The 27,872-nt window shown below is 44.7% G+C and overlaps 1 protein-coding gene across 7 annotated transcripts in view; it reads right to left on the bottom strand.

Annotated features, from left to right (window-relative positions):
* palld (palladin, cytoskeletal associated protein) overlaps window positions 1–27,872 on the bottom strand; it is a 252,184-nt gene that overhangs the window by 5,923 nt on the left and 218,389 nt on the right. For 6 of the 7 annotated variants that reach the window (XM_033018280.1, XM_033018284.1, XM_033018283.1 and 3 more), the window contains 8 exons: window positions 25,877–26,015; window positions 23,067–23,168; window positions 20,816–21,037; window positions 20,136–20,285; window positions 16,099–16,193; window positions 10,365–10,497; window positions 7,427–7,634; window positions 3,506–3,671 (listed from right to left, as the gene is read on the bottom strand). In XM_033018280.1, the coding sequence (XP_032874171.1) occupies window positions 3,506–3,671; window positions 7,427–7,634; window positions 10,365–10,497; window positions 16,099–16,193; window positions 20,136–20,285; window positions 20,816–21,037; window positions 23,067–23,168; window positions 25,877–26,015 (1,215 nt within the window). The remainder of the gene's footprint in view (window positions 1–3,505; window positions 3,672–7,426; window positions 7,635–10,364; window positions 10,498–16,098; window positions 16,194–20,135; window positions 20,286–20,815; window positions 21,038–23,066; window positions 23,169–25,876; window positions 26,016–27,872) is intronic. The other variant, XM_033018281.1, reaches the window with a different exon arrangement.

Genomic DNA, 27,872 nt, shown 5'->3' with positions numbered 1-27,872 from the left:
TTAGGGATCAGTAGAGATCCAGACACAGATAGAGGCCCAGCTATAATGTTGCTGTCAGCATTCCAGATAATTGGCCCATCAGGATCAGTTTAGTTTAATTTTCAGATACAGTGCAGAAACAGGCCCTTTGGCCAACTAACCGTGAGAAAACACACGCGGTCACGGGGAGAATGTGCAAACTCTGTACAGACAGTACCCGTGGTCAGGATTGAACCTGGATCTCTGGCTGTGCCACCGTGCCATTCCTTTGGCATGGAGGTCTTTGACATCTCCACATGAACGGATCACGTCAATCCCATTCTCCACTCTTTCTCTCACTCCTGTAAATTATTCTCCAAGTTCTGATCTCATTCTCTTTTGAAAAGCCTGATAGATTCTGCTCCCACTGCTGTGCCAGGGCAGTGAGTTCCAGATCCAAGAACGTTTCATTTGTAATGCCTTCATTGCCCTTGACTATACAAACTATGTCCCAAATGCACATTAGACTGCAAAAAATTGCAGAGAGCTGTGGGTGTAGTCCAGTCCATCACACAGACCAGACTCCCCACCATTGACTCCATCTATACGCTGCCTCGTAAAACAGCCAACATGTCAGGGGTGATGGGGGAAAAGGCAGGGGAATGGGGTTGAGAAGGAAGGATAAATTAGCGATGTAAAACAGTAGTGTAGACTTGACGGGCCGAATGGCCTAATTGTGCTCCTATAACGTATGAACTTAAGGTGAGAGGGGGGAGATTTGAAAGACCCGGGTTCGATCCTGACCACGTGCACAGTCTGTGTGGAATTTGTACATTCTCCCAATGACAGCGTGGATTTTCTTGCTATTGAGGGAGTGCAGCGTAGGTTTACAAGGTTAATTCCTGGGATGGCGGAACTGTCATATCCTGAGAGAATGGAGCGGCTGGGCTTGTATACACTGGAATTTTGGATGAGAGGGGATCTTAATGAAACATATAAGATTATTAAGGGTTTGGACACGCTAGAGGTAGGAAACATGTTCCCGATGTTGGGGGAGTCTAGAACCAGGGGTTACAGTTTAAGAATAAGGGACAGGCCATTTATAACAGAGATAGGAAACACTTTTTCACACAGAGAGTGGTGAATCTGTGGAATTCTCTGCCTCAGAGGGCCGGTTCTCTGGATACTTTCAAGAGAGTGTATCCAGAGTATAAAGAATGTAAAAAGAATCTTAAGAAAGAAATTAGAAAAGCTAAAAGAAGATATGAGGTTGCTTTGGCAAGTAAGGTGAAAGTAAATCCAAAGGGTTTCTACAGATATATTAATAGCAAAAGGATAACGAGAGATAAAGTTGGTCCATTAGAGAGTCAGAGTGGCCAACTATCTGCAGAGCCAAAAGAGATGGGGGAGATATTGAACAATTTCTTTTCTTCGGTATTCACCAAGGAGAAGGATATTGAATTATGTGAGGTAAGGGAAACAAGTAGAGTAGCTATGGAAACTATGAGGATCAAAGAAGAGGAAGTACTGACACTTTTGAGAAATATAAAAGTGGACAAGTCTCCAGGTCCGGACAGGATATTCCCTAGGACATTGAGGGAAGTTAGTGTAGAAATAGCAGGGGCTATGACAGAAATATTTCAAATGTCATTAGAAACGGGAATAGTGCCGGAGGATTGGCGTACTGCGCATGTTGTTCCATTGTTTAAAAAGGGGTCTGAGAGTAAACCTAGCAATTATAGACCTGTTAGTTTGACGTCAGTGGTGGGCAAATTAATGGAAAGAATACTTAAAGATAATATATATAAGCATCTGGATAAACAGGGTCTGATTAGGAACAGTCAACATGGATTTGTGCCTGGAAGGTCATGTTTGACTAATCTTCTTGAATTTTTTGAAGAGGTTACTCGGGAAATTGATGAGGGTAAAGCAGTGGATGTTGTATATATGGACTTCAGTAAGGCCTTTGACAAGGTTCCTCACGGAAGGTTGGTTAAGAAGGTTCAATGGTTGGGTATTAATGGTGGAGTAGCAAGATGGATTCAACAGTGGCTGAATGGGAGATGCCAGAGAGTAATGGTGGATGGTTGTTTGTCAGGTTGGAGGCCAGTGACTAGTGGGGTGCCACAGGGATCTGTGTTGGGTCCACTGTTGTTTGTCATGTACATCAATGATCTGGATGATGGTGTGGTAAATTGGAATAGTAAGTATGCAGATGATACTAAGATAGGTGGGGTTGTGGATAATGAAGTAGATTTTCAAAGTCTACAGAGAGATTTATGCCAGTTGGAAGAGTGGGCTGAAAGATGGCAGATGGAGTTTAATGCTGATAAGTGTGAGGTGCTACATCTTGGCAGGACAAATCAAAATAGGACGTACATGGTAAATGGTAGGGAATTGAAGAATGCAGGTGAACAGAGGGATCTGGGAATAACTGTGCACAGTTCCCTAAAAGTAGAATCTCATGTAGATAGGGTGGTAAAGAAAGCTTTTGGTGTGCTGGCCTTTATAAATCAGAGCATTGAGTATAGAAGTTGGGATGTAATGTTAAAATTGTACAAGGCATTGGTGAGGCCAATTTTGGAGTATGGTGTACAATTTTGGTCGCCTAATTATAGGAAGGATGTCAACAAAATAGAGAGAGTACAGAGGAGATTTACTAGAATGTTGCCTGGGTTTCAGCAACTGAGTTACAGAGAAAGGTTGAACAAGTTAGGGCTTTATTCTTTGGAGCGCAGAAGGTTAAGGGGGGACTTGATAGAGGTCTTTAAAATGATGAGAGGGATAGACAGAGTTGACGTGGATAAGCTTTTCCCATTGAGAGTAGGTAAGATTCAAACAAGGGGACATGACTTGAGAATTAAGGGACAGAAGTTTAGGGGTAACATGAGGGGGAACTTCTTTACTCAGAGAGTGGTGGCTGTGTGGAATGAGCTTCCAGTGAAGGTGGTGGAGGCAGGTTCGTTTTTATAATTTAAAAATAAATTGGATAGTTATATGGACGGGAAAGGAATGGAGGGTTATGGTCTGAACGCAGGTATATGGGACTAGGGGAGAATACGTGTTCGGCACGGACTAGAAGGGTCGAGATGGCCTGTTTCCGTGCTGTAATTGTTATATGGTTATATGGTTATATAGGGCTTAAAGATAGCGGAATCAGGGGATATGGGGAGAAGGCAGGAACGGGGTACTGATTGTGGATGATCAGCCATGATCACATTGAATGGCGGTGCTGGCTCGAAGGGCCGAATGACCTACTCCTGCACCTATTGTCTATTGTCTATTGTTGCTCCAGTTTCCTCCCACATTCCAAAGATGTGCAGGTTTGTAGGTTAATCGGCTTCTATAAATTATCCGTAGTGTGTAAGACAGTACTAGTGTTTGTGGAGTTCGCTAGTAAGTGAATAATGTCTGAATACTAGTGTAACCACGTTAAGAGAATCAGGGGTGAGCAATCCAATGTGTAGGAAGGAACTGCAATGCTGATTTATACCAGCAACCTATAACAACATATAAAATGTTTGTGAGCAATCAATGTTCTCCTCACCTCACTCGCTCAGTGTTCTGGGTCAGAGATTCGTTGTCTTTCTTCCAGAAGATCTGTGGGTAAGGCACTCCAGCAACTCGGCACTCTACCCTTATGGGATGTCCTTCTGCCACCCCAGTGTTTTGAAGCTTCTCTATAAATGTCGGCGCTCTGACCATCTCTTTGGCTGTGGGGTTAAAACATCAGAAGTTCATATATTCATAAGTTATAGGAGCAGAAATAGGCCATTCAGCACCAGGTCTACTCCACCAATCAATCATAGCTGATCTATCTTTCCCGCTCAACCTCATTCATCTGCCTTCTCCCCATAACCCCTGACACCCTTACTGATCAAGAATTTATCAATCTCCACCTTAAAAATATTAATTGACAGCCTTCACCAGGACTCTGCAACAATGAATTCCACAGATTCTCCACCCTCTGACTAAAGAAAGACATCCTCATCTCCTTGTTAAAGTAACATATTTTTATTCTGAAACTTTAGCTTTCAGTCATAGACTCTCCCACTAGTGGAAACAACCTCTCCACATCCACTCTATCCATGCCTTTTATTATTCAGTAAGCTTCAACGAGGTCCCCCCTTGTTCTTCTAAACTCCAGCGAGTACAGGCCCAGTGCTGTCAAATGCACTTCATATGTTAACCCACTCATGCCTCGGATCATTCTTGTAATTCATTATCAATCAAACTGAAATTTGTCAGAGATAGACACAAAATGGTGGAGTAACTCAACAAGTCAGGCAGCATCTCTGGAGAAAAGGAGTTAGGCAGTGAAGAAAGCGAATGGTATGTTAGCATTCATAGCAAAAGGATTTGAGTATAGGAGCAGGGAGGTTCTACTGCAGTTGTACAGGGTCTTGGTGAGACCACACCTGAAGTATTGCGTACAGTTTTGGTCTCCTAATCTGAGGAAAGACATTCTTGCCATAGAGGGAGTACAGAGAAGGTTCACCAGACTGATTCCTGGGATGTCAGGACTTCCATATGAAGAAAGCCTGGATAGACTTGGTTTGTACTCGCTAAAATTTAAAAGATTGAGGGGGGATCTTATAGAAACTTACAAAATTCTTAAGGGGTTGGACAGGCTAGATGCAGGAAGATTGTTCCCGATGTTGGGGAAATCCAGAACAAGGGGTCACAGTCTAAGGATAAGGGGGAAATCTTTTAGGACCGAGATGAGAAAAACATTTTTCACACAGAGAGTGGTGAATCTCTGGAATTCTCTGCCACAGAAGGTAGTTGAGGCCAGTTCATTAGCTATATTTAAGAGGGAGTTAGATGTGGCCCTTGGGGCTAAAGGGATCAGGGGGTATGGAGAGAAGGCAGGTACAGGATACTGAGTTGGATGATCAGCCATGCTCATATTGAATGGCGGTGCAGGCTCGAAGGGCTGAATGGCCTACTCCTGCACCTATTTTCTATGTTTCTATGTTTCTAGTCATGTTCATAAGACATGGGAGCAAAATTAAACCATTCAGCCCATGGAGTCTGCTCCACTATTCAATCATGACTGATATATCTTTCCCTCTCAACTTTATTCTTCTGCTTTCTCCTCGTAACCTTTGACATCAGTACCAGCATGTTGTGTCTATCTTTGTTATAAACCAGCACCTGCAGTTCAGTTTAGTTCAGTTTGGAGATACAGCGTGGAAGCAGGCCCTTCGATGTACTGATTCCCCACCGATCAGCAATCACTCCATGTACTAGTTCTATCTCACACACTAGGGACAATTTACAGAGGGTCAATTAACCTACAAAGCCGCACGTCTTTGGAATGTGGGAGGAGACCTGAGCAACCGGTGAAAACCCACGCAGGTCACGGGGAGAACGTGCAAACTCCATACAGACAGCACCCGTTGTCAGCATTGAACCGGGGTATCTGGTGCTGTGAGGCAGCAACTCTACCGCTGTGCCACAGTGTCAGACAGTTCCTTGTTGTTACATTCTCGTTGATGCCGTTCCTCCAGGGGCAACACCCAGTGGTTGGGTATGACGTGGGGAAACTGCATGAACTTCTGTTCACCTTGGGTCTTAGCCCATACCTGGAAATGCTTCAAAGAAAAACAATCCGAGCATGTCTTGTCGGGAGCTCAGGCAATGACGGGTTGGTATGTTTAATCCAACTAAATTACATTGCGGTAGATTCAATGGGACTACACCTGACAGTAGAATATGATTTAATTAATTCACCGTGCCTTTCTCTAAACTATTTTCTCACAAGATACTCCCCGACACTGGAAAATGCCCAAGGTGTATTGACGGTTATGTTCCATGTCAGTCACAGAGGATTCATTAGCAAACTTGTCTTCCATTACCATGTTCCTGCCATCACACAGTATCTGTAGTTTTTTTTTCTTCTTAGGATATGTGTGGGATCGGCTTTTCTGACGAGTGCTGTTTATGTGGAAATGCTCCGTGCAATCAGACCAGATTTTGGTGTGTATGATCCCCCACTACAACAAGGGAGTGAAGCCATGTAGCGGGATGGCACACTGTGCCTCACAGCGCCAGAGACCCCGATTGAAACCTGACCTCAGGTGCTGTCTGTGTGCAGAGTTTGTACATTCTCCCTGTGACCACATGGGTTTCCTCTGGGTGCTCTGGTTTCCTCCCACATCCCAAAGAGGTGCTGGTTGTAGGTTAATTGGCCTCTGTAAAATTGTCCCTAGAGTTTAGGGAGAGGATGAGAAAGTGGGATAACATAGAACTAGTATGAACGGGTGATCGATGGTTGGGTAGATTCAGTGGGATGAAGGACCTGTTTCCATGCTGTATCTCTAAACATCATGGTACTAATCATGTATGCCCTAGTTTGAGACTGCGACTCAGTTCTAGACTCTTCCAGAAGAAAACACCCTCAATTAATCTCCCCTATTAAGTCATGAAGTCATAGGCATAGAATCATCGAGTGTGGAAACAAGTCCTTCGGCACAACTTGCCCACACATGTTCCATCTACTCTAGTCCCACATGGCTGCATTTGACCCATATCCCTCCATCCATGTATCTGCCCAAATGTTTCTTAAAGTCTTTTAAGAATTTTGCGCATTTCAATAAAGTCATCTTCTAAATCAAAGAAAGAGTCCCTAGCTTACACAATGTCTTCTCATGAACACAGCCCAGGGAACTAATTTGCAGGGTTTCTGTTGCTCTTTTATTGATATAGGAAGACCAGCATGGTAGGCAAGGTTACAGGCGTGGTCTCACCTGGGCTCCAGGGACCTGGGTTCAGTCCTGACACCCGTGCAGTCTGTGTGGAGTTTGAACATTCTTCCTATTACTGTGTGGTTTCTTCCCACATCCCAAAGTAGTGCGGGTCGGTGGGTTAAACTACCCCTAATGTGTAGCTGGGTGGTAGAATCTGGGGAAGTTGATGGGAAGGTGGGGGAGAGTACATTAAAAGGAAAATTAGTGGAGGAATGAGATTGCTCTGGGGGGCCAGCGGAGACTCAATGGGCTGAATTGGCTCCTCCATTGTAAGGGAATACACAACATCTTAAAATTTTAAGACAATTGATCGGCCTTAGAACTGGAAGAGTGGTTTGTATTTGTAGAGTACCACATGCCCACAGATGTCTGTGGAATTCTCTGCCTCAGAGGGCGGTGGAGGCCGGTTCTCTGGATACTTTCAAGAGAAAGCTGGATAGGGCTCTTAAAGATAGCAGAGTCAGGGGATATGGGGAGAAGGCAGGAACTGATTGGGGATGATCAGCCATGATCACATTGAATGGCGGTGCTGGCTCGAAGGGCTGAATGGCCTACTCCTGCACCTATTGTCTATTGTCTACGTCAGAACATCTTCACTGGCAGTAAAGTTCCTTTGGCAATGAATCACAGTTGTAATGGGCCAATGTGGGATGAAGGGCCTGTTCCCATGCTGCCCAGCTGTGTGACCCTGAGAGTGAAGCAGACACCGTTCCTACCTGCGACCACCAGCTCGAGATTGAAGGAGTTCTGGCCGGCTCGGTTGGTGGCGATACAAGTGTACATGCCGGCGTCTCTGGCAGTGGCGGGCTCGATGACCAGGGAGTGCACGCCGTTCTCACGCACCAGCATCTTGTGGCTGCTGTCGGGACAGATCTGGTTCCCGTTCAGCTGCCAGATCAGGTCAGGAGTCGGAAGCCCACTTACCTGCAAGGGGAATCACAGACTCCATGTTAGGTTTATTATTGATACGTGCACCGAGGTACAGAGAAAAGCTTTGAGTTGCATGCTATCCAATCAAGTCAGATATTCACCAATGAATTGAATACATCAATGATGTACTGGCATCTACACGCCTAGTTTTTGTTGGCCCATAGTTTACCTGTGTAAAGGCATTTTAGATTCTCATGTGGCATTGGGATTGGGTTTCTTGGTTGAGCATTTAGCTTGTGTGTTTGTTAACATGTAGATAGCTTATTACTGAATATGAAGTTAGTTCTTGTCCTTTAGCGTATGTGTGTATAGATAGTTTAGATACTACTTTGGCATTGGGCTTGGTTTTCTTGGTTAAGAGCTTATCCTCGTATTATAGAACGTACTTTGTATTTTAATAGTAATTTATAGATAGCAGTATAGATGCTGCCTTACAGCACCAGAGACTCGGGATCGATCCCGACTACGGGTGCTGCCTGTACAGAGTATGCATGTTTTCCCTGTGACCACGTGGGATTTCTCCAGGGGCTCCGGTTTCCTCCCACACTCCAAAGACGTGCAGGTTTATCAGTTAATTGGCTTCTGTAAATTGTCCTTAGAGCGTAGGATACAACTAGTGTATGGGTGATCGCTGACCAGCGTGGACTTGGAGGGCCAAAGGGCCCGTTTCTACACTGCATCTCTAAACTAAACTAGAATATTTACATTTATTTTGTCTCTTCCGTAACTGCCTCTTCCTGTTTCCTCCCACACTCCAGACATGCAGGTTTGTAGGTTAATTGGCTTAAGTAAAAATCATAAATTGTCCCTAGTGTGTAGGATAGTGTTAATACGCGGGGTGATCGCTGGTCGGCGCGGACTCAGTGGGCCGAAGGGCCTGTTTCTGTGCTGTATCTTTAAAGTCTGAAGCCGAAAGTCAAATCCAGGTGGATGAATGGCTCGGTGTGTAGGAAGAAACTGCAGATGCTTTTTGTTATTATTGTCACGTGTAGCAAGGTATAGTGAAAAACTTCACTGTCTGAACAGATTAGATAATACTATACATCAAATACAATTAAATCTAACCCAAGTGCAATAGATCAAGCAATGCAGAACTGCCCACCCTATCTATGTCTCTTGATTCCCCTATTCTGGGTAAAATACTGCATCTACCCTCCCCATTGCTATCATGATCTTATACACCTCTATAAGATCACCTCTCATCTTCCTGCGCTGCAAGGAATAAAGTCCTAGCCAGCTCAACCTCTCCTTATAGCTCAGGCCCTCGAGTCTTGGCAACATCCTTGTAAATTTTTTCCGCAACTTTTCCAGTTTACATTTTTTCCGCAACTTTTCCAGTTTAAATCTTTTCCGCAACTTTTCCAGTTTAAATCTTTTCCGCACCCTTTCCATCTTAAAACTTTTCTGCACCCTTTCCATCTTAAAACTTTTCTGCACCCTTTCCATCTTAAATCTTTTATAAGCACGTGCCTCCAGCAGGTCTTGAACCCACAACTTCCTGAGAGGTAGGTGAGGCCACCTTCCACCGTGTTACTGGGGTTATGTGACCACTGTTGTTTCTCTGTTCACTGACAGCAAAGTTCACGCCACCCCACCTTGGCTTGTTTCTCACACCCGCACAGTATCTCACAGAGTTCAAAGAATGCAACCGCTTAAATAAAACACTGGGCCTCAAACTCTGAAACAAGAACCCAACCTATGTGGGGAACAATTACTGAACAATCCAGGGTTGAGCCCTTTAATCTGGAAGCCTTTAATTTTTGTTTCATGACCCAAGGTCATCTGCACAGTAGTAAACATCAACATATGTCGCAGGATCATTAGAGGGTAGCACAGTGGTGCAGTGCCACCTTACAATGCCAGAGATCCAGGTTCAATCCTGATTACGGGCGCTGTCTGTATGGGGTTTGTACATTCTCCCAGTGACCTTGTGGGTTTTCCCCTGGTGCTCTGGTTTCTTCCCACACCCCCAAGACGTGCAGGTTTGTAGGTTTATCTGCTACAGCACATGTAGTCAGGATCGAACCCTGGTCTCTAGCGGTGTGAGGCAGCAACTCTACCGTTGCGCCACCCTGCCGCCAGTCTGACAACATGAGAAATTCCAGAACAAAGTATCCTTTCAGTTCTTTCCCATAGCATGATTCTTTCAAAACTTGCCTACACAATGGGACAATATCCAGCAGCCAATACCCAATCTCTGAGATGTGGGGGGAAAACAATGCTCTCAAGTTTAACTCAGGTGGCCATGGGGAGAATGTACAAGCCCCACCCCTAACCAAATTACAGAACAGTCCTTAAATGGGAGAAGGGATAGGGTGCAGACAATTCTTTCGTTTCGTTTAGAGGAGCAGCATGGAAATAAATCCATCGGCGCACCAAGTCCACGCCGACCAACAATCACCCTTTCACACTAATCTACAGTATGTTAACCCACTTTCGCATCTACTATATCTACAAACCTGCAAGTCTTTGGGACATGGGAGAACATTGAAGCACCCGAAGGAAACCCACGCGGTCACTGGGAGAACATGCAAACTCCACATAGACGGCACTCGAGGTCAGGATCGAACCTGAATCCCTGGTGCTGTGAGGCAGCCGTTCTCCCAGCTGCGCCTCTGTGCCACCCAACCCCAACACTTTGCCACCTCTAACTCTTCTAACTCTAAATTCTCACTTTTCTCCCAGCAACACCTGAAGGAAAAGACTGGATTGAGATCTGGTTACCTTGCAGTCCATTCTGCAGAGCTTCCCCTCCTGAATGACCATGTCTCCCGGAGCCTGCAGGAAGTGAGGTCGGAAGAAACGCTCCTGGATGGATTCTGCTTCCTCTCCGCTATCCCTGGAGCGAGATCGAGGTCTGGGAACGATACAAAGAGAGAGAGAGAGAGACTTTCACTTCCTGGAAGTAAGACACAAACCTGGTGCTCCTGATTCATTCTAACCATTTTGCAGCAATTGTATTTCAAGGGAGATGGAAACTATCCTTATGTTGTTGTGGATACCTGGTTTTTATGTTGTTGTGGATGAGGTGGGATCACATTGCAAACAACTGAATATTTTACTTTAGGAAGGAACTGCAGATGCTGGTTTAAACTGAAGTTAGACACAAAAACTTGGAGTAACAGCTTAATTTAGCTTAGTTTAGTTTAGAGATACAGTGTGGATACAGATCCTTCGGTCCACCGAATCTATTGCATTGATCACCCATACTACAGCGGTCTCATGTTCTAAACATTTTTGCAGTGGGGAGGGGGGGGGGTTAAACCTGCTGAATAATTTAGCTTAGTTTAGAGATTCAGCGTGGAAACAGGCCCTTTGGCCCACCGAGTCCATGCTGACCACCAATTCCCTCATACACTCTAGTTCCATCCTACACACTGGGGATGATTTACAGAAGCCAATTAACCTACAAATCTGCCCGTCTTTGGAACGTGAGAGGAAACTGGTGCACCCGGAGACAACCCACACGATCACAGGGAGAACACAGCCCTGGGATAGGACTGTGAACCTGCAAAGTTCTGGTTCAGAGGTGTACGAATGTTCCTCAGTGAAGCACAGCTGACAAACAGACTTAAAGCAGATACAAGGAACTGCAGATGCTGGTTTACAAAAACAGACATGAAGTGCTGGAGTAACTCAGCAGGTCACGCCGTATCTCTGGAGAACATGGTTAGGGTAGGGCCCTTCTTCAGACTCCTACAGATTCAAAGCTTCGCCCTTTTATGAAGAAGTTGATGAATGTCCCAAGTTGAAGTTGCAGTATCCCTTTATGGCATAAATTCCAACTGTACAAATGATCTGTGCTGTGGTATTCAAAATGTTGGGCCTAAGTACAGATAAAACTTCATGAAATCTGAACTGCATCCTCTGACAAGGCATTTGGTTATAGGTTGCAGATGGATGGTCGAGTGAGATCCAACATTAATTACAGTAGGGGAGTGTAGTGAACCATCTCCAGTCAACGTTCCAATAAATGCATAAATGCACCAGAAAATCTTTCCTGAAAGGATTACTTATTTGAAAATTGGACCCTTGTGACAGAACCCCTTACCACAACTGTTATTGAAGCAGTGTGAAGAGAGGTCACTCATACAAGCAACCTTTGTTTAACAGAAAGCCAGCATGCCAAATATCAAAAATCTACCTTGGACCTGTCTGGGAATTTCTGCTGCATTTTTTTTCTTTTGCCAAACGGCTGTGGCTGAAAATAGAACCTTTCCAATAAAAAGCAAGGCACCACAGTGTTATTTGAACTGGAATACTGGGAATTATTCCCTCTTTTTATAACAATTCCAATTGGCGCCACTTGCGTTTGAGAGGGCCTTTGGTGCTCAGAGTACTTTGACATATTTCAACGTGGCGAAACATTGCAGGGATCCAGAATAAATTTACAAATGTCCTTTTGGTTTCCTTCATGACCTGATATGGTTATTTTAATAATATATCCTCCCATTTATTATTAAATGGGTTCAATAATTCAATGGTTGGAGCTCTCAAATAAAAAGTCATTTGCTCGACTGAATTGATTGAGAGATACAGCATGGAAAAAGGCCCTTCGGCCCACTGAGTCTGCACTGACTATCGGTCACCCGTTCACACTAATTCAATGTTATCCCACTTTCTCATCCACTCCCTACATACCAGGGGCAGTTTACAGATGCCAATAAGCCCACGCGCCGCATGTCTTTGTGAGAAGAAACCGGAGCACCCAGAGATAAACCCACCATAGGGAGAACATGCAAACTCCACACGGACAGCACGTGAGGTCAAGGTTGAACCTGGTTCTCTGGCGCTGTGAGGCAGCAGCTCTACCACTGTGCCACTGTGCAATCCTTCTCCAACACACTGTTGAATGCCCCTGTTGAATCTAGCTTCAATACCACCCGTGGAAGTTAATTTCAGCTCATAACCATGAAACTAATTCCTTCTGTCACTACTGGGTCTTCTGTCAATCAGCTTCATTCTATATCCCTTCATTCTTGACCCCTCTGCCAATGAGCACATTTCCTCTCTCAAGACCTTCACGACTTTAAATACATCCAATAAATCACCTCGCCAACTCATCTACTAGTTTCTCCAGTCTCTCCACTTTAGACTTTAGATAGAGATACAGTGCGGAAACAGGTCCACCAAGTCTGTGCCGACCAGTGATCACCCTGTACAATTGCTTCATCCTATATACTCAGGACAATTTACAATTTTACGAAAGCCAATTAACGTACAAACCTGCACGTCTTTGGAGTGTGGAAGGAAACCATAGCACCTGGAGGAAACCCCCACAGTCACAGGGAGAACATCCATGTACAAACAGCGCCCGTCGTCAGGATCAAACCCGGGACTCTGGCACTGTCAGGCAACAACTCTACCGCTGCGCCACAGTGCCACCCAAAGTGCATTATTTCAGCGTGTTGGTGACATGCCCTTTGCCCATACCCAGACCGAATACTTGTTCTCATTCTCAATTCTGACGACTAAAAACATCACTCCCTCTGCTCCCCTCTCCCCTCAGGCAAGAGGTGCTGAAGTGTGAAAACGCACACCTTCAGATTCAGGGACAGTTTCTTCCCAGCTGTTATCAGGCAACTGAACCATTCTATCAACTACTAAAGAGCAGTCCTGAGCTACCATCTACCTCATTGGAGATCCTCGGACTATCTTTAATCGGAATTTGTCTTGCACTATACGTTTTTCCCTATATCCTGTATCTGTATGTTGTGGGCGACTCAATTGTAATAATGTATACTCCTTCTGCTGACTAGATAGCACACATCAAAAAAGGTTTTTTCACTGTACCTCAGTACATGTGACAATAAACTTTACCGAGGCACAGTGAGAATCTTTTTTGTTGTGTGCTAAACTAAACTAAACAATATAATTATGGAGAGGGTCAGAACTGGACCTAGGGTTGAGATTTTTGATTGGAGAAAGGTTAACTTTGATGAGATGTGAAATGATTTAAAAGGAGTGAACTGGGACATTTTGTTTTATGGGAAGGATGTAGAAGAGAAATGGAGGACATTTAAAGGGGAAATTTTAAGAGTACAGAATCTTTATGTTCCTGTTCGGTTGAAAGGAAACAGTAAAAATTGGAAAGAGCCCTGGTTTTCAAGGGAAATTGGACATCTTGTTCGGAAAAAAAGGGAGATCTACAATAATTATAGGCAGCATGGAGTAAATGAGGTGCTTGAGGAGTATAAGGAATGTAAAAAGAATCTTAAGAAATAAATTAGAAAAGCTAAAAGAAGACATGAGATTGCTTTGGCAAGTAAGGTGAAAGTAAATCCAAAGGGTTTCTACAGCTATATTAATAGTAAAAGTATAACGAGGGATAAAATTGGTCCATTGGAGAGACAGAGTGGACAGCTATCTGCAGAGCCAAAAGAGATGGGGGAGATATTGAACAATTTCTTTTCTTCGGTATTCACCAAGGAGAAGGATATTGAATTATGTGAGGTAAGGGAAATTAGTAGAGTAGCTATGGATACTATGAGTTTCAAAGTAAAAGAAGTACTGACACTTTTGAAAAATATAAAAGTGGATAAGTCTCCAGGTCCTGACAGGATATTCTCTAGAACATTGAGGGAAGTTAGTGTAGAAATAGCCGGGGCTATGACAGAAATATTTCAAATGTCATTAGAAACGGGAATAGTCCCCGAGGATTGGCGTACTGCGCATGTTGTTCCATTGTTTAAAAAGGGTTCTAAGAGTAAACCTAGCAATTATAGGCCTGTTAGTTTGACTTCAGTGGTGGGCAAATTAATGGAAAAGATACTTAGAGATAATATATATAAGCATCTGGATAAACAGGGTCTGATTAGGAACAGTCAGCATGGATTTGTGCCTGGAAGGTCATGTTTGACTAATATTCTTGAATTTTTTGAAGAGGATACTAGGGAAATTGACGAGGGTAAAGCAGTGGATGTTGTCTATATGGACTTTAGTAAGGCCTTTGACAAGGTTCCTCATGGGAGGTTGGTTAAGAAGGTTCAACTGTTGGGTATAAATGCAGGAGTAGCAAGATGGATTCAACAGTGGCTGAATGGGAGAAGCCAGAGGGTAATGGTGGATGGTTGTTTGTCGGATTGGAGGCAGGTGACTAGTGGGGTGCCTCAGGGATCGGTGTTGGGTCCTTTGTTGTTTGTCATGTACATCAATGATCTGGATGAAGGTGTGGTAAATTGGATTAGTAAGTATGCAGATGATACCAAGATAGGGGGTGTTGTGGATAATGAAGAGGATTTCCAAAGTCTACAGAGTGATTTAGGCCATTTGGAAGAATGGGCTGAAAGATGGCAGATGGAGTTTAATGCTGATAAATGTGAGGTGCTACACCTTGGCAGGACAAATCAAAATAGGACGTACATGGTAAATGGTAGGGAATTGAAGAATACAGTTGAACAGAGGGATCTGGGAATAACCGTGCATAGTTCCTTGAAGGTGGAATCTCATATAGATAGGGTGGTAAAGAAAGCTTTTGGTATGCTAGCCTTTATAAATCAGAGCATTGAGTATAGAAGCTGGGATGTAATGTTAAAATTGTACAAGGCATTGGTGAGACCAAATCTGGAGTATGGTGTACAATTTTGGTCGCCCAATTATAGGAAGGATGTCAACAAAATAGAGAGAGTACAGAGGAGATTTACTAGAATGTTGCCTGGGTTTCAACAACTAAGTTACAGAGAAAGGTTGAATAAGTTAGGTCTTTATTCTCTGGAGCGCAAAGGTTAAGGGGGGACTTGATAGAAGTCTTTAAAATGATGAGAGGGATAGACAGAGTTGATGTGGACCAGCTTTTCCCTTTGAGAATAGGGAAGATTCAAACAAGAGGACATGACTTCAGAATTAAGGGACAGAAGTTTAGGGGTGACATGAGGGGGAACTTCTTTACTCAGAGAGTGGTAGCGGTGTGGAATGAGCTTCCAGTGGAAGTGGTGGAGGCAGGTTCGTTGGTATCATTTAAAAATAAATTGGATAGGCATATGGATGAGAAGGGAATGGAGGGACGTTATGGTATGAGTGCAGGCAGGTGGGACTAAGGGTAAAAAGTTGTTCGGCCGAGATGGCCTGTTTCCGTGCTGTAATTGTTATATGGTTATATGGTTAAACTAACTAAACTAAACTAAAGTCTGTTTCCCTTTCCACAGATGCTGCCTGGCTGCCAAGATTTTCTGGCACTGTTGTTTTTGTTTCAATTTTCGAGGCAGTGACACCAAAAATCTTCCACATAAACAGGCGACGTAACCTTCTACACACAAGGAACTGCAGATGCTGGCTCACAAAAACAAATACATAAAGTGCTGGAGTAACTCAGCAAGTCAGGCAGAACATCTCTGGGGAACATAGATGTGGAAGAAGCGCCCCGCCCCAAAACTATTCATGTCACCTGTCCATGTTCTCCAGAGATGCCGCCTGGCCTGCTGAGTTACTCCAGCACTTTGTGTCTTTTTTTTAATGTTACCTTCTCCCTGGTGATTGTCCGGCAGGAGAGCGAGGGGAACGTCCTCTCTGGCTCACGGTTTGGACCATCAGCCTTCCCGTACAACTTATCCTACCCTGTGGGGAAAGACAAGAAACAAATAGGTTACTCAGCAACTATTCATAGAACATAGCATTGGGCAGCTTACAACCCAGTGGTATGAATATTGAATTCTCTAACTTCAAGTAACCCTTGCATCCCCTCTCTCTCTGACCCTCCCCCACCCTAGTTTCAATGCTGTCCTGCTGAGTTTCACTATCTGTACAACTCGGTATCCTCTAGCCCACAGCCACCAATAGACCACTGTGGGCTCACCCTTTCCTTGATCATCGTTTTGCATATCCTTTATTCATGTGTTCTATATCTCTCTACATGACCGTCTATACCTCTCGTTTCCCTTTCCCCTGACTCTCATTCTGAAGAAGGGTCTTGATGCAAAACGTCACCTATTCATTTTCTCTAGAGATGCTGCCTGACCCAGTGAGTTACTCCAGCTATTTGCGTCTGTAGCGTTGTACAGCACAGAAGCAGGTCCTTGGCTTGAACACAGCGATGTTGACTCCCTGGAGAGGAAGCACAGGGACTTTGGAGGCTTTCTGAGAACGCTGGCCGCCATGGGATCTTAAGTGTGTTGTGGATATGGATAACAATGTAATTTGATGATTGATGTTTGCAAACTGCAGGGCAGTTTTGATCTATGCTGTACTTTGTAACTGCTATTATGCAATAAAAGCTCCTGGTTAATGAAGGAAAAATGTGCATGCTGATTTAGTTACCCATTTCCACCATTATATCTGAACATCTTGTCCTCCAATCTTAGATAACTAATCTACTAACAAATTCCCACTCATCCCCCCCACATTCCCTGTGTGCCACCTGCTTTCACACCCATTCCTCTCTTTCCCCTCTTCCCCTGTATCCTTGCACCTGCATCCTTACCTCTAGTTTCACAATTCACATATTTTTTATCCTTATCTCAAACCTTTTGTCTTTTTATCTCTGGCCTTTGTCCAACCATCTGCCTGTCAAAAAAAAAAACCCTCACCTGTATCCATCTATCAACCTCACAAAACCCTCCTTTCTAAAATAAATACGTATTTTTATTTGTAACCTCTTCCTCCTATCACTTGCCAGGCTTCGACCTACCTCCACCTCGCTCCCACCTTTCTTCCCCCCATCACAAACCTGAAAAAGGGACCCGACCCAAAACATTGCCTTTCCATGTTCTCCAGTGATGCTGCCTGACCCACTGAGTTACTCCAGCACTCTTGAGTCTTCCTTTAAAAACCAGCATCTGCAGTTTCTTGTGCCTCCATTATGTCTGTATCCTTCTATTCCTTAACTATCTAAGTGCCTGAATGTCTCTCAAATGAAGTGATTGTATCTCATTCCACCACCTTCTCTGGAACGAGTTCCAGATACCAACCACTCTTGGTGTAAAAACCCTTTCTGCTCAAATCTCCTTTAAACCTCCTGCTCTCACTTTAAACATATGCCCTCTTGTTTTGATACCCCTATTAAAGAAAAGGATTCTGAAGATACACCCCATCAATATGTCAACTCCACTCACTTGAGCCCGTTGTTCAGCTTTATACAGCAGTATAGCAGGGGAACAGGCTCTTCGGCCCACAATGTTTGTGCCAAACATAATGCCAAATTAAACTAATCCCTTCTGCCTGCACTAGCTCCATATTCCTCCATTCCCTGCATATCCGTGGGCCCATCTAAAAGCATCATAAGTGCCACCATTGTATCTGCCCTCGCCACCAGCTCTGGCAGCACGCTCCAGTCACCCACCTCTCTGCCCCTCACATCTCCTTTAACCTTTCCCCTATGACCATAAACCTATGCCCACTCGTAGTTGACATTTGCACTCTGGGAAAAAGGTTATTTTAGGTTTAGGTTTATTATTTCCATGTGTATCGAGGTTCAGTGAAAAGCTTTGTTTTGCATGCTACAATGAGCAGATCAGATAATACTATACATAAATACAATCAGGTCTAACTCGTGCAATAGATCGAGCAAAGGGGAAGATACAGAATGTAGAACTGCCCACTATTTTAATGCCTCTACTTAGGGTAAAAGACTGTTCATCTACTCTATTGCCCTCATGATTTTATAACCCTCTATAAGATCACCCCTCATCCTCCAAAGAGCTTCCAGTGAAGGTGGTGGAGGCTGGTTCGTTTTTATCATTTAAAAATAAATTGGATAGTTATATGGACGGGAAAGGAACGGAGGGTTATGGTCTGAACGCAGGTGTATGGGACTAGGGGAGAATACGTGTTCGGCACGGACTAGAAGGGTCGAGATGGCCTGTTTCCGTGCTGTAATTGTTATATGGTTATATTATATGGTTATATAATAATGTGCTAGCCTGCTGAATCTCTCCCTAGAGCTCATGTCCTCAAGTCCTGACAACGTCCTCGTAAATCTTCTCTGAACTCTTCCCAGCTTAACAACACCTTCCCTACAGTAGGGTGACCAAAACTGTACCATACTCCAAATGTGACCTCACCAACGTCTTGCAGTGGTGGAGGCAGATAAGATAGTGGTGTTTAAGAGGGTTTTAGATAGGCACGTGGATATGCAGGGAATGGATGGATATGTATCACGTGTAGGGAGAGATTAATTTATCTTTCCATTATGTTCGGCAGACATATTGTGGGCTGAGGGGTGTGTTCCTGTGCTGTACTTTTCTACCTTTTATGTTCTTGCTTCCTACCTTCTATATCTGATGTTGTTTTATTTGCTTGGTTGCTGATTCCTTCTGCATTACATGTGGTGGAATGAGAGGGATGTTCAGTGGGTTTTAAAACACAACCGCAGACACCAGAACTATGTAAACAGACCCTTTACTTTGGCTTCGATTTTCTGTATGTTTGCCTTTTGCTTTGGAGGGAAATTCTATTCAAAAATAATTATACATCCCTGAGTTTTGCTGAATATCTGACTGGATCTTTACGAATTTTGTAATGGCATTAAAGACATTCAGGGGTAGCAAGGTGGCGCAGAATTAGTCATGCTGCATTACAGTGCCACAGACCCATGTTTCATCCTGATTACGGGTGCTGTCTGTACGGAGTTTATAAATAAGTGTGTAGGATAGTGCTCGTGTACAGGGAGCGCTGGTCGGCGGGAACATTGCAGGCTGAGGGGCCTGTTTCCGTGCTGTATCGCTTATCTAAAATCAGAAGTCCATATTTGTTCTTGGCTTTCTATTCTTAGGAGTTGTAGAGTTATTTAGCATAGAAATGGGCTCTTCGGCCCAAGTCTATGCGGACCACTGCACCCATCTATACAATCCCATTTACCCGCAGTGGTGCTATAGGTTTCTTCGCCTTGGCGACTCAAGTACTGTGTAGATGCTGCACAGATAATGAGAGTCTCTGCCTCCACCTCCCCCTCAGGTAGTCTGCTTCAGATTCCAACAACTCTGAGTCAAAATATATTCAGCGGGTCAGGCAATATCTCTGGAGGACATGGATGTGTGGTATTTCACGTTGGAACCCTACGATCAGTCTGAAGAAGAGTCCCAACCCAAAATGTGAGCTATCCATGTCCTCCAGAGAAGCTGATTGACCCGCTGAGTTACTCCAGCAGTTTGTGTTCTATCTCAGCTCTGGTCTTCAATACCAAAGAAGGGAAGTAACTCATCCAACTTCTAAACTCCTTGTCCATCTGGGATGGCATTTTCTATGGGTTACATAAGTTCTTAAGTGATAGGAGCAGAATTAGGCCATTTGGCCCAACAAGTTTGCTCCGCCATTCAATCATGGCTGATCTATCTCTCCCTCCTAACCCCATTCATCTGCCTTCTCCCCATAACCCCTGACACCTGTACCAATCTCTGTACAAATATATCTCTGCCTTAAAAATGTCAATTGACTTGACCTCCACAGGTTCTGTGGCAACACTGGTTGTAATGGAGTTGCATCCCAAGGTTTATTTGAAAGGAGTCTCATTGGTCTTGTTCCAACCCAACTCTTGACCAAACTTCATGCAAGGACATGACCTACCTGTGGGTTAGCCAACATGATGGTGTAATTTCCGTCATCATCCAACGTGGCAGCTTTGGTGTGGAGGGAGCAGGTCCCGTCTGGCTCGCGGCCAATCTGGTAATGCTCGCTACGCTTGGAAATTTGATTGCCGTCTTTGAACCAGTAAACCTGTTGAGGGTGAGGAGCAAAGATGAGGAGGAGACACCTCGAGGTGAAAGGTCCATCTCAACGTCAACGTAAGACCATAACATTTGCAACATTTACTTAGTACATGTCCACCAACGATTTTTCGGCAACAGGAGGTCCAGCACCTCCGTTAATCTGGACAAAGTTACGAGAGCGCACTTGAATCCCCCCCGGAAGTCACCCGACAATGTGGCGCGTAAGCCGGGTGAGGTGGCCAACCTCAGCATCAATGGCACTTTGTGCCGATCAGCAGGTCGAATGGCTACATCCACAATCCTCTGCCATTTCTTGCAGTTTGGGATGGAGTTGTTCCCAGACCATGCTGTGATGCATCCCGATAAAATTATTTCTACGGCGCATCTGCAGAAATATGGTGAGAGTTGTTGGGGACATGCCGAACATCCTAAGCCTTCTAAGGAAGTAGAGGTGCTAGTGTGCTTTCTTGGCCATTGCTTTGTTATGGCTGGTCCAGGCCCAGTAGTTTTGCCAGCCCCAGTATTCCCCCCACGTACCTTAGGCATGGGCTGCCCGCTGACTTTGCAGGTGAAGGTGAAGGGATTGCCCTCGAACAGCTTGATGTGCTTCAGCTTCTTCTCTAAGGTCGGCGCCGAGCACTGCGGAGGCAGCTCGTCATGGAAGACCTCGTCATCCGACTCGTCAGTATTGGAGCGCTCCAGACGGAACTCGATTTCGCTGATCAGCCTCTGCTCAAAGGAGGAGACTTTGTAGTCCTGCTGGAGAGAGAGAGAGACGTGGGGGGGGGGGTTGGGGGAAATAGTCAGTGATGGACCACAAGAGGGAGGATGAGAGCATGGAGAGATCAGACTAGCACAGTGTAGGAAGGAACTGCAGATGCTGGTTTGTTCCAAAGATAGGCACAAAAAGCAGGAGCAACTCAGCGGATCAGGCAGCATCTCTGGAGAAAAAGACTGACTGGCACTGAGCATCTTCGGAGAGTAGTGCATCTCTCCAGGGAAGGTTTAATTTAGTTTAGCTTAGAGATACAAGGTGGAAACAGGCCCTTCGGCCCACCGAGTCTATGCCAACCAGCGATCACCCGTATTCTAGTCTATCCTACACACTAGGGACAATTGTTTTTTACGGAAGCCAAATAACCTACAAACATGCAAGTCTTGCAACATGGGAGGAAACTGGATCACCAAGAGAACACCCACGCGGTCACAGGGAGAATGTACAAACTCTGTACACATTTTTTGGTTCTTGATTTCCCCTACATACCAATTTGCAGGGGCCAACTAACCTGGGCATGACTTCTGGATGTGGGAGGGAACTGGGGATCCCAGGAGAGGGGAATCCGATACGGTCACTGGGAGAACGTGCAGACTCCGCACAGACAGCACCGGGAGTCAGGATCGAACCTGGGTCGCTTGAGCTGTGAGGTAGCTGCTCTACTAACTAACTGCACCATTGTGTTGACCCATCCCCCCCCTCCTCCTCCTCTCCTCCTGTTTCCCTCGAATTAATAGAAGTCAGCAGATGCAAAACAAATCCCAGAACTTGGCATAGAGGCATCATATAAACGAAAAGAAAGACACTATATTTATTCTATTCGCATGAAAATCTTTTTCTTGTTCCCTCGATACATTGTTGTGTAAATCTTATACCATATTTAAGCAAAAACATCCTGGCCTGCGGAGGCCCAAAAATTCCAAATTAAACATAATGTTCTGGCTATTTGTAGCGAACAATTCACTAGAGTTCAATTATCCATGTCTTAACGAGGAAATAAATAGCATGGAAAAGAAAGTAACAGCTTAATTCAAATTGAGAGAAAAATGATTTGAATCCCCCTCTGTGAATGTTATTATGCTGAACTATCTTAAGTATCGAGGATGATGCCAGGATTCAAGGGCCTGAGCTATAGGGAGAGGTTGGGCAGGCTAGGACTTTATTCCCAGGAATGCAGGAGGCTGAGGGGTGACCTTATAAAGATGTATAAGATCATGAGGGATTTAGATAGGATGAATGCACACGGTCATTTGCCCAGAGTAAGTGAAACAAGAACCAGTGGTTAAAGGTTTAAGGTGAGAGAGGAAAGATTTAATAGGAACCTGATGGGAAATGTTTTCCACCCGGTGGGTGTATGGAATGAACTACCGGAGGAGGTAGTTGAGGCTGGTACTGTAACAATATACTAGGTGCCAGTGGAGTTGCTGCCTTACAGCGCCAGATACCCGGGTTCGATCCTGTCTATGGGTGATGTTTGTACGGAGTTTGTACGTTCTCCCTGTATCTGGGTGCTCCGGTTTCCACCCACACTACAAAGAAGTACAAGTTTGTTGGTCAATTGGCTTCCGTAAAATGTAAATTGTCCCTAGTTTGTAGGATACAGCTAGTGTACGGGGCATTAGTCGGCGTGGACCCAGTGGGCCGAAGAGCCTGTTTCCATGCCGTATCTTTAAAGTCCAAAGTAAAATATTTAAAAGGCATTTGGGCAGGTTCATGGAAGGGGCAGGTTAAAAAAGATACAGGCCAAACACAAAGTAGGTGGGACTGACATAGATGGGGCACCTTGGTCAACATGGGCAAGTTAGACCGAGGGGCCAGTTTCCGTGTTTGCATGTTTCAGTGTTTCCGTGTTCTTCTTATTATACCCCGTGGAAATGTAGACCAATTATCTAAATTACAGACCTGTGTTGCATTTGCAGAAAAGATTTTCTGGTGCGGAACTAATCAGTTTTGTTCTCTCAATGGAAACAGATCCTTAAGTCAGACAAGGCCTCAAACACGAGCCAAACCCACCTGGGCCCCTTGGTCTTCCTCGGCCTCCTGAAAGTTGAACACCGTGGCGGCATTGTCGGCTCCGAGAAGCCTCCGGGCCATCTTTTCTTCATAGGTCAGTCTCTAAGGGAGGGTTGGTGGGGGGAGAGGGGGGTGGTGGAGGGCATGGAGGAGCAATAGAGAGGAAACAAGGCACAGATGTTAAGCAACTAACCTACAACTCCCCCCCCCCCCCCCACCAACCCCCCCAATACCTCTTCCCTGTGCCCTGCCTGAGTTTGCGGTCATTTTGCTAAAACTAAGGTTTTACCCTGACTTAGTAAAACAATACAAAAGGAGCAGCACCTCCTGTAGCTTACAATCGAACGGGGTGAACATTAATTTTTCAAATTTTACACTATAGAAATATGGCGTGGAAACAGGCCCTTCGAGTCCACGCCAACCAGCAATCATTCTGTCAACTAGCACCAGGGACAATCTGGAATTTACAGAAGCCAATTAACCTGCACGTCTTTGGAGTGTGGGAGAAAACCGGAGCACCTGGAGAAAACCCACGCAGTCATGGGGAGAATGTACAAACTCTGTACACACAACACCCATAATCAGGATCTCTGGCGCTATGAGGCAGCAACTCTGCCGTTGCACCACTATCTATAAACACTCTATAAACACTCCCCCTCCTCTAAACCTACCAACAAGGGAACTGCTGTTGTAGTCTTGGCAGGCTGACATCTACCGTGCTGAGGCCAGATGTCATCTCTCTGACACATCCTCATACCTACCCCTTGACCATGACCCCAAAGACCACCAGGCTTCTTCTCCCAGACTGTTCCAAATCTCATCACTGAAGTAGGATCCCAACCCGAAACGTCACGTATCCATGTTCTCCAGAGATGCTCCCTGACCCGTTGCACTACTCCAGCACTTTGTGTCCTTTTGTGTAAATCAGCATCTGCAGTTCCCTGTTTGTACCCGCATCTCCTTTCTCTCCCCCATCTCTGTTCTCTGTGTCCACCTGTATGCATACCCATTTCTGTCACAATCTCACCCTTCTCTCCCTTTGTCCCCTTCCCCTGGCTTTGCAGTCCACGCCTCTTCTATCCTTATCTCCTTAATTCACAATGATTTGTCTTTTCAACTCTGGTCTTTGTCCAACCATCTGCCAATCAATCTCCCCCCCTTTCACCTGTATCCACCTATCACTTGTCAGGTGTTGTCCCGTCCCCTCTTCTCTTCCTGCTTCTCCCCCCTCCTCGCACTACAATCAGTCTGAAGAAGGGTCCCAACCCAAAATGTCACCTCCAGAGATACTGCCCGACCCATTGAGTTACTCCAGCACAGGTCATAAGTGATAGGAGCAGAATTAGGCCATTCGGCCCATCAAGTCTACTCCGCCAATCAACCATGGCTGATCTATGTCTCCATCGTAACACCATTCTCCTGCCTTCTCCCCATAACTCCTCACGCCCGTATTAATCAAGAATCTATCTATGGGTTTAAAATATCCATTGACGGCCTCCACAGCCTTCAGGGACAAAGAATTCCACAGATTCATCACCCACTGACTAAAGACATTCCTCTTCATCTTCCTAAAGAAATGTCCTTTAATTCTGAGGCTATGACCTCTAGTTCTAAACTCCCCCACTAACATAGAAACATAGAAAATAGGTGCAAGAGGAGGCCATTCGGCCCTTCGAGCCAGCACCGCCATTCATTATGATCATCCCCAATCAATAACCCCAATCCTGCCTTCTCCCCATTTCCCTTGATTCCACTAGCCCCTAGAGCTCTATCCAACTCTCTCTTAAATCCATCCAGTGACTTGGCCTCCACTGCCCTCTGTGGCAGGGAATTCCACAAATTCACAACTCTCTGGGCGAAAAAGTTTTTTCTCACCTCAGTCTTAAATGGCCTCCCCTTTATTCTAAGACTGTGGCCCCTGGTTCTGGACTCACCCAACATTGGGAACATTTTTCCTGCATCAAGCTTGTCCAGTCCTTTTCTAATTTTATATGTTTCTATAAAACCCCCTCATCCTTCTAAACTCCAGTGAATACAAGCCTAGTCTTTTCAATCTTTCCTCATATGACAGTCCCGCCATCCCAGGGATCAATCTCGTGAACACTAGTGGAAACATCCCCTGCACATCCACTCCATCCAAGCCTTCCACTATTCGGTAAGTTTCAATGAGGTCTACCCTCATCCTTCTAAACTCCAACTAGTACAGGGCTAGTGCTGTCAAATTGTCACATATGTTAACTCGCTCAGTTCTGGGATAATTCTTGTAAACCTCCACTGGACCCTCTCCAGAGCCAGCACCTCCTTCCTCAGATGAACTATGTGAGTCAATAAACCTGCCCAGGTTGTTTGTAGACAAGGAACTGCAGATGCTGGAATCTGGAGCAAAAAAATGAGCTTCTGGAGAAACTCAGTGGATCAGGCAGTGTCTGTGGAGGGGACATTTTTTGTTCACACTAGTTCTGTGTACTACAAACCCCACAATGTTGAGGACGTGCTGCCGAGAGGGAGAGGGGACCCTAAAACAACGAGGGACCCGGCGTGGGACGTCACCGAGAATGAAGAGGGGCCCATTGGGGACTACTTTGTTGGCACCCTATATGTGGAGACTCTTTGCATATTTTGTGTATGGTATGCAAAACAAAGAATTTCACTGTGACATGTCATGTGCTAATACAGTATCAATCAACCAATCTATGTTATCCCACTCTTGCATCCGCTCCCTACACTCCAGGGGCAATTTACAGCAAACTATTAACCTACAATAGACATAATGAGTCAACCCATTGCCGATTCTTGGTCCATGGTGCTACCTGCCCATTGCTGACGCGCTCATCTTTGAAGCGTAGTTTCCTCTCCAGATCCTGAATGACCGCATCCTTTGTTCCCTGGATTTCTTCGTCCGTGGCCAGGCGAGGAGTTCTGCTGTTTCTCTTCAGGCTTTGCGGGGTTCTGCAAAGAACGACTGGGTTAGGATTGCTTCGGGCAATGTGGCCAGCTCCAAAACCAGTGTCGGAGAACGGAAACAGAGTTCAGAGATGCTGCAAATAGGCTATGGGTCAGGCAGCTTGTGCGGAGAGAGAAACAGAGTCAACCGTCGAGGTCAGTGGTTGGTAAGTGTCATCAAATTTCTCTCGCCACAGATGCTGCCGGACATGATGAGTGTTTCCAGCAACTCCTGTTTCCAGCCATTTCCAAATCCGATTTTCACTTGTTGATATCGAATAATGATGGGGATTTCCGTATGCAAGTAGAAATAAAAACTAGTTGCACTTAAAATTCATTATGAAAGGTTAAAAAAATTACCTTGTTACTTATTTTTCCATCACGGATCATTGAGAGGCAGAGATCATTGGGGTGATTATAGAAATTGTCAGGGTGGAAGGTTATCTGGAATAGCAACCATGAACATTCCAAATTCCAGAGAGCACACTACTAATTTGTGTAAAAACATCCAGTAGAAAGAAGGAACTGCAAATGCTGGTTTACAAAAATAGAACACAAAGTGCTGGAGTAACTCAGCGGGTCAGGCAGCATCCTTGGGGAACATGGTATGAAGAAGAGTCCTGATTTGAAACGTTATTGTCTATTGTCTACCTTTACCTATTCATGATTTCCAAAGATGCTAGACACAAATGCTGGAGTAACTCAGCGAGTCAGGCAGCATCTCGGGAGAAAAGGAATAGGTGCTGTTTTGGACCCTTCTTCAGACTGAGAGTCAGGGGATAGGGAAAGTAGAGTTCCAGAGATGCTGCCTGACCTGCTGAGTTATTCCAGCACTTTGTGCACTAAGTCGTGTAACATCACTATAATTGGAATCATGGTGAATCTCCTTTGCAAAGTTGGTGACACAGTTGGTGAACGGTACTGCACACAGTATTCCATGAGTGGTCTAAGTGGTGTTTTGCAGAGTTGTAACTTGGTTCTTCTTGGTTCTTGGTTTCTTGGTCCTCCAAAATATTCCAAATGGAACTTAAACTGGAGGTGGTGAAGTGAGGGCTTAAGCCAGAAAGGGTTATTGGGAAGAAAGAGCTACCTTAAATTTAGTTGCATCTGGTTGGGTAACTATAGTAGGGTGGAGATTATTCCATGCTTTAATTGTGCGGAGGAAGAACAAATTGCTGTACACATCTGTCTTTGTAGCTGGGATCACAAATTGACATGCATGTTCAGTAACGGCTTCATCCCTGCAGCCATCAGGCTATTAAACACTGCAACTTCCAAATAACCTCTAAACTACATAGGCTTAGGGGCATTGGTTTTTGTTGGGCATTGTCTTTTTGCACTATTATTGTTTGTTTGTTTTCATATATATGTGTGTGTGTATATATGTGCATGTATGTAAACACATACACTGAACTCTTTTCCTCATTTATTATATTGTTTACAGAGTATTATGTTTACATATTCTGTTGTGCTGCTGCAAGTAAGAATGTAATTGTTCCATCTGGAACATATGACAATAAAACACTTGACTCTCTATCACAATTCTGATATTCTCTGCTCCATCTATGTAAGCACCAAACCAAATGAGTTCTTCACCACCCAATCTACTTGTGCAGTCACTTACAGGGAATTGTGAACTTGTACCCCCAGATCCCTTTGTTCATCAACAATCCTTAGAGCCCAACTATTTACTGTATATGTCCTATTCCTATTTAACTTCCCAAAAACTGATAGTTGTTAGGATTAAATCCCATCTGTTCAACTTTCCATCCCGCTATGCTCTATACATCCACCCTTTCCTTCATGCAGGGACCCCAGCAGTCCTTCCAGATGAGACGGAGGTTCACATGCACCTCTTCCAAC

Source organism: Amblyraja radiata, chromosome 3, assembly GCF_010909765.2.
Source record: "Amblyraja radiata isolate CabotCenter1 chromosome 3, sAmbRad1.1.pri, whole genome shotgun sequence".
NCBI lineage: Eukaryota > Metazoa > Chordata > Chondrichthyes > Rajiformes > Rajidae > Amblyraja > Amblyraja radiata.
This window is presented reverse-complemented; position numbering and strand designations above follow the sequence as displayed.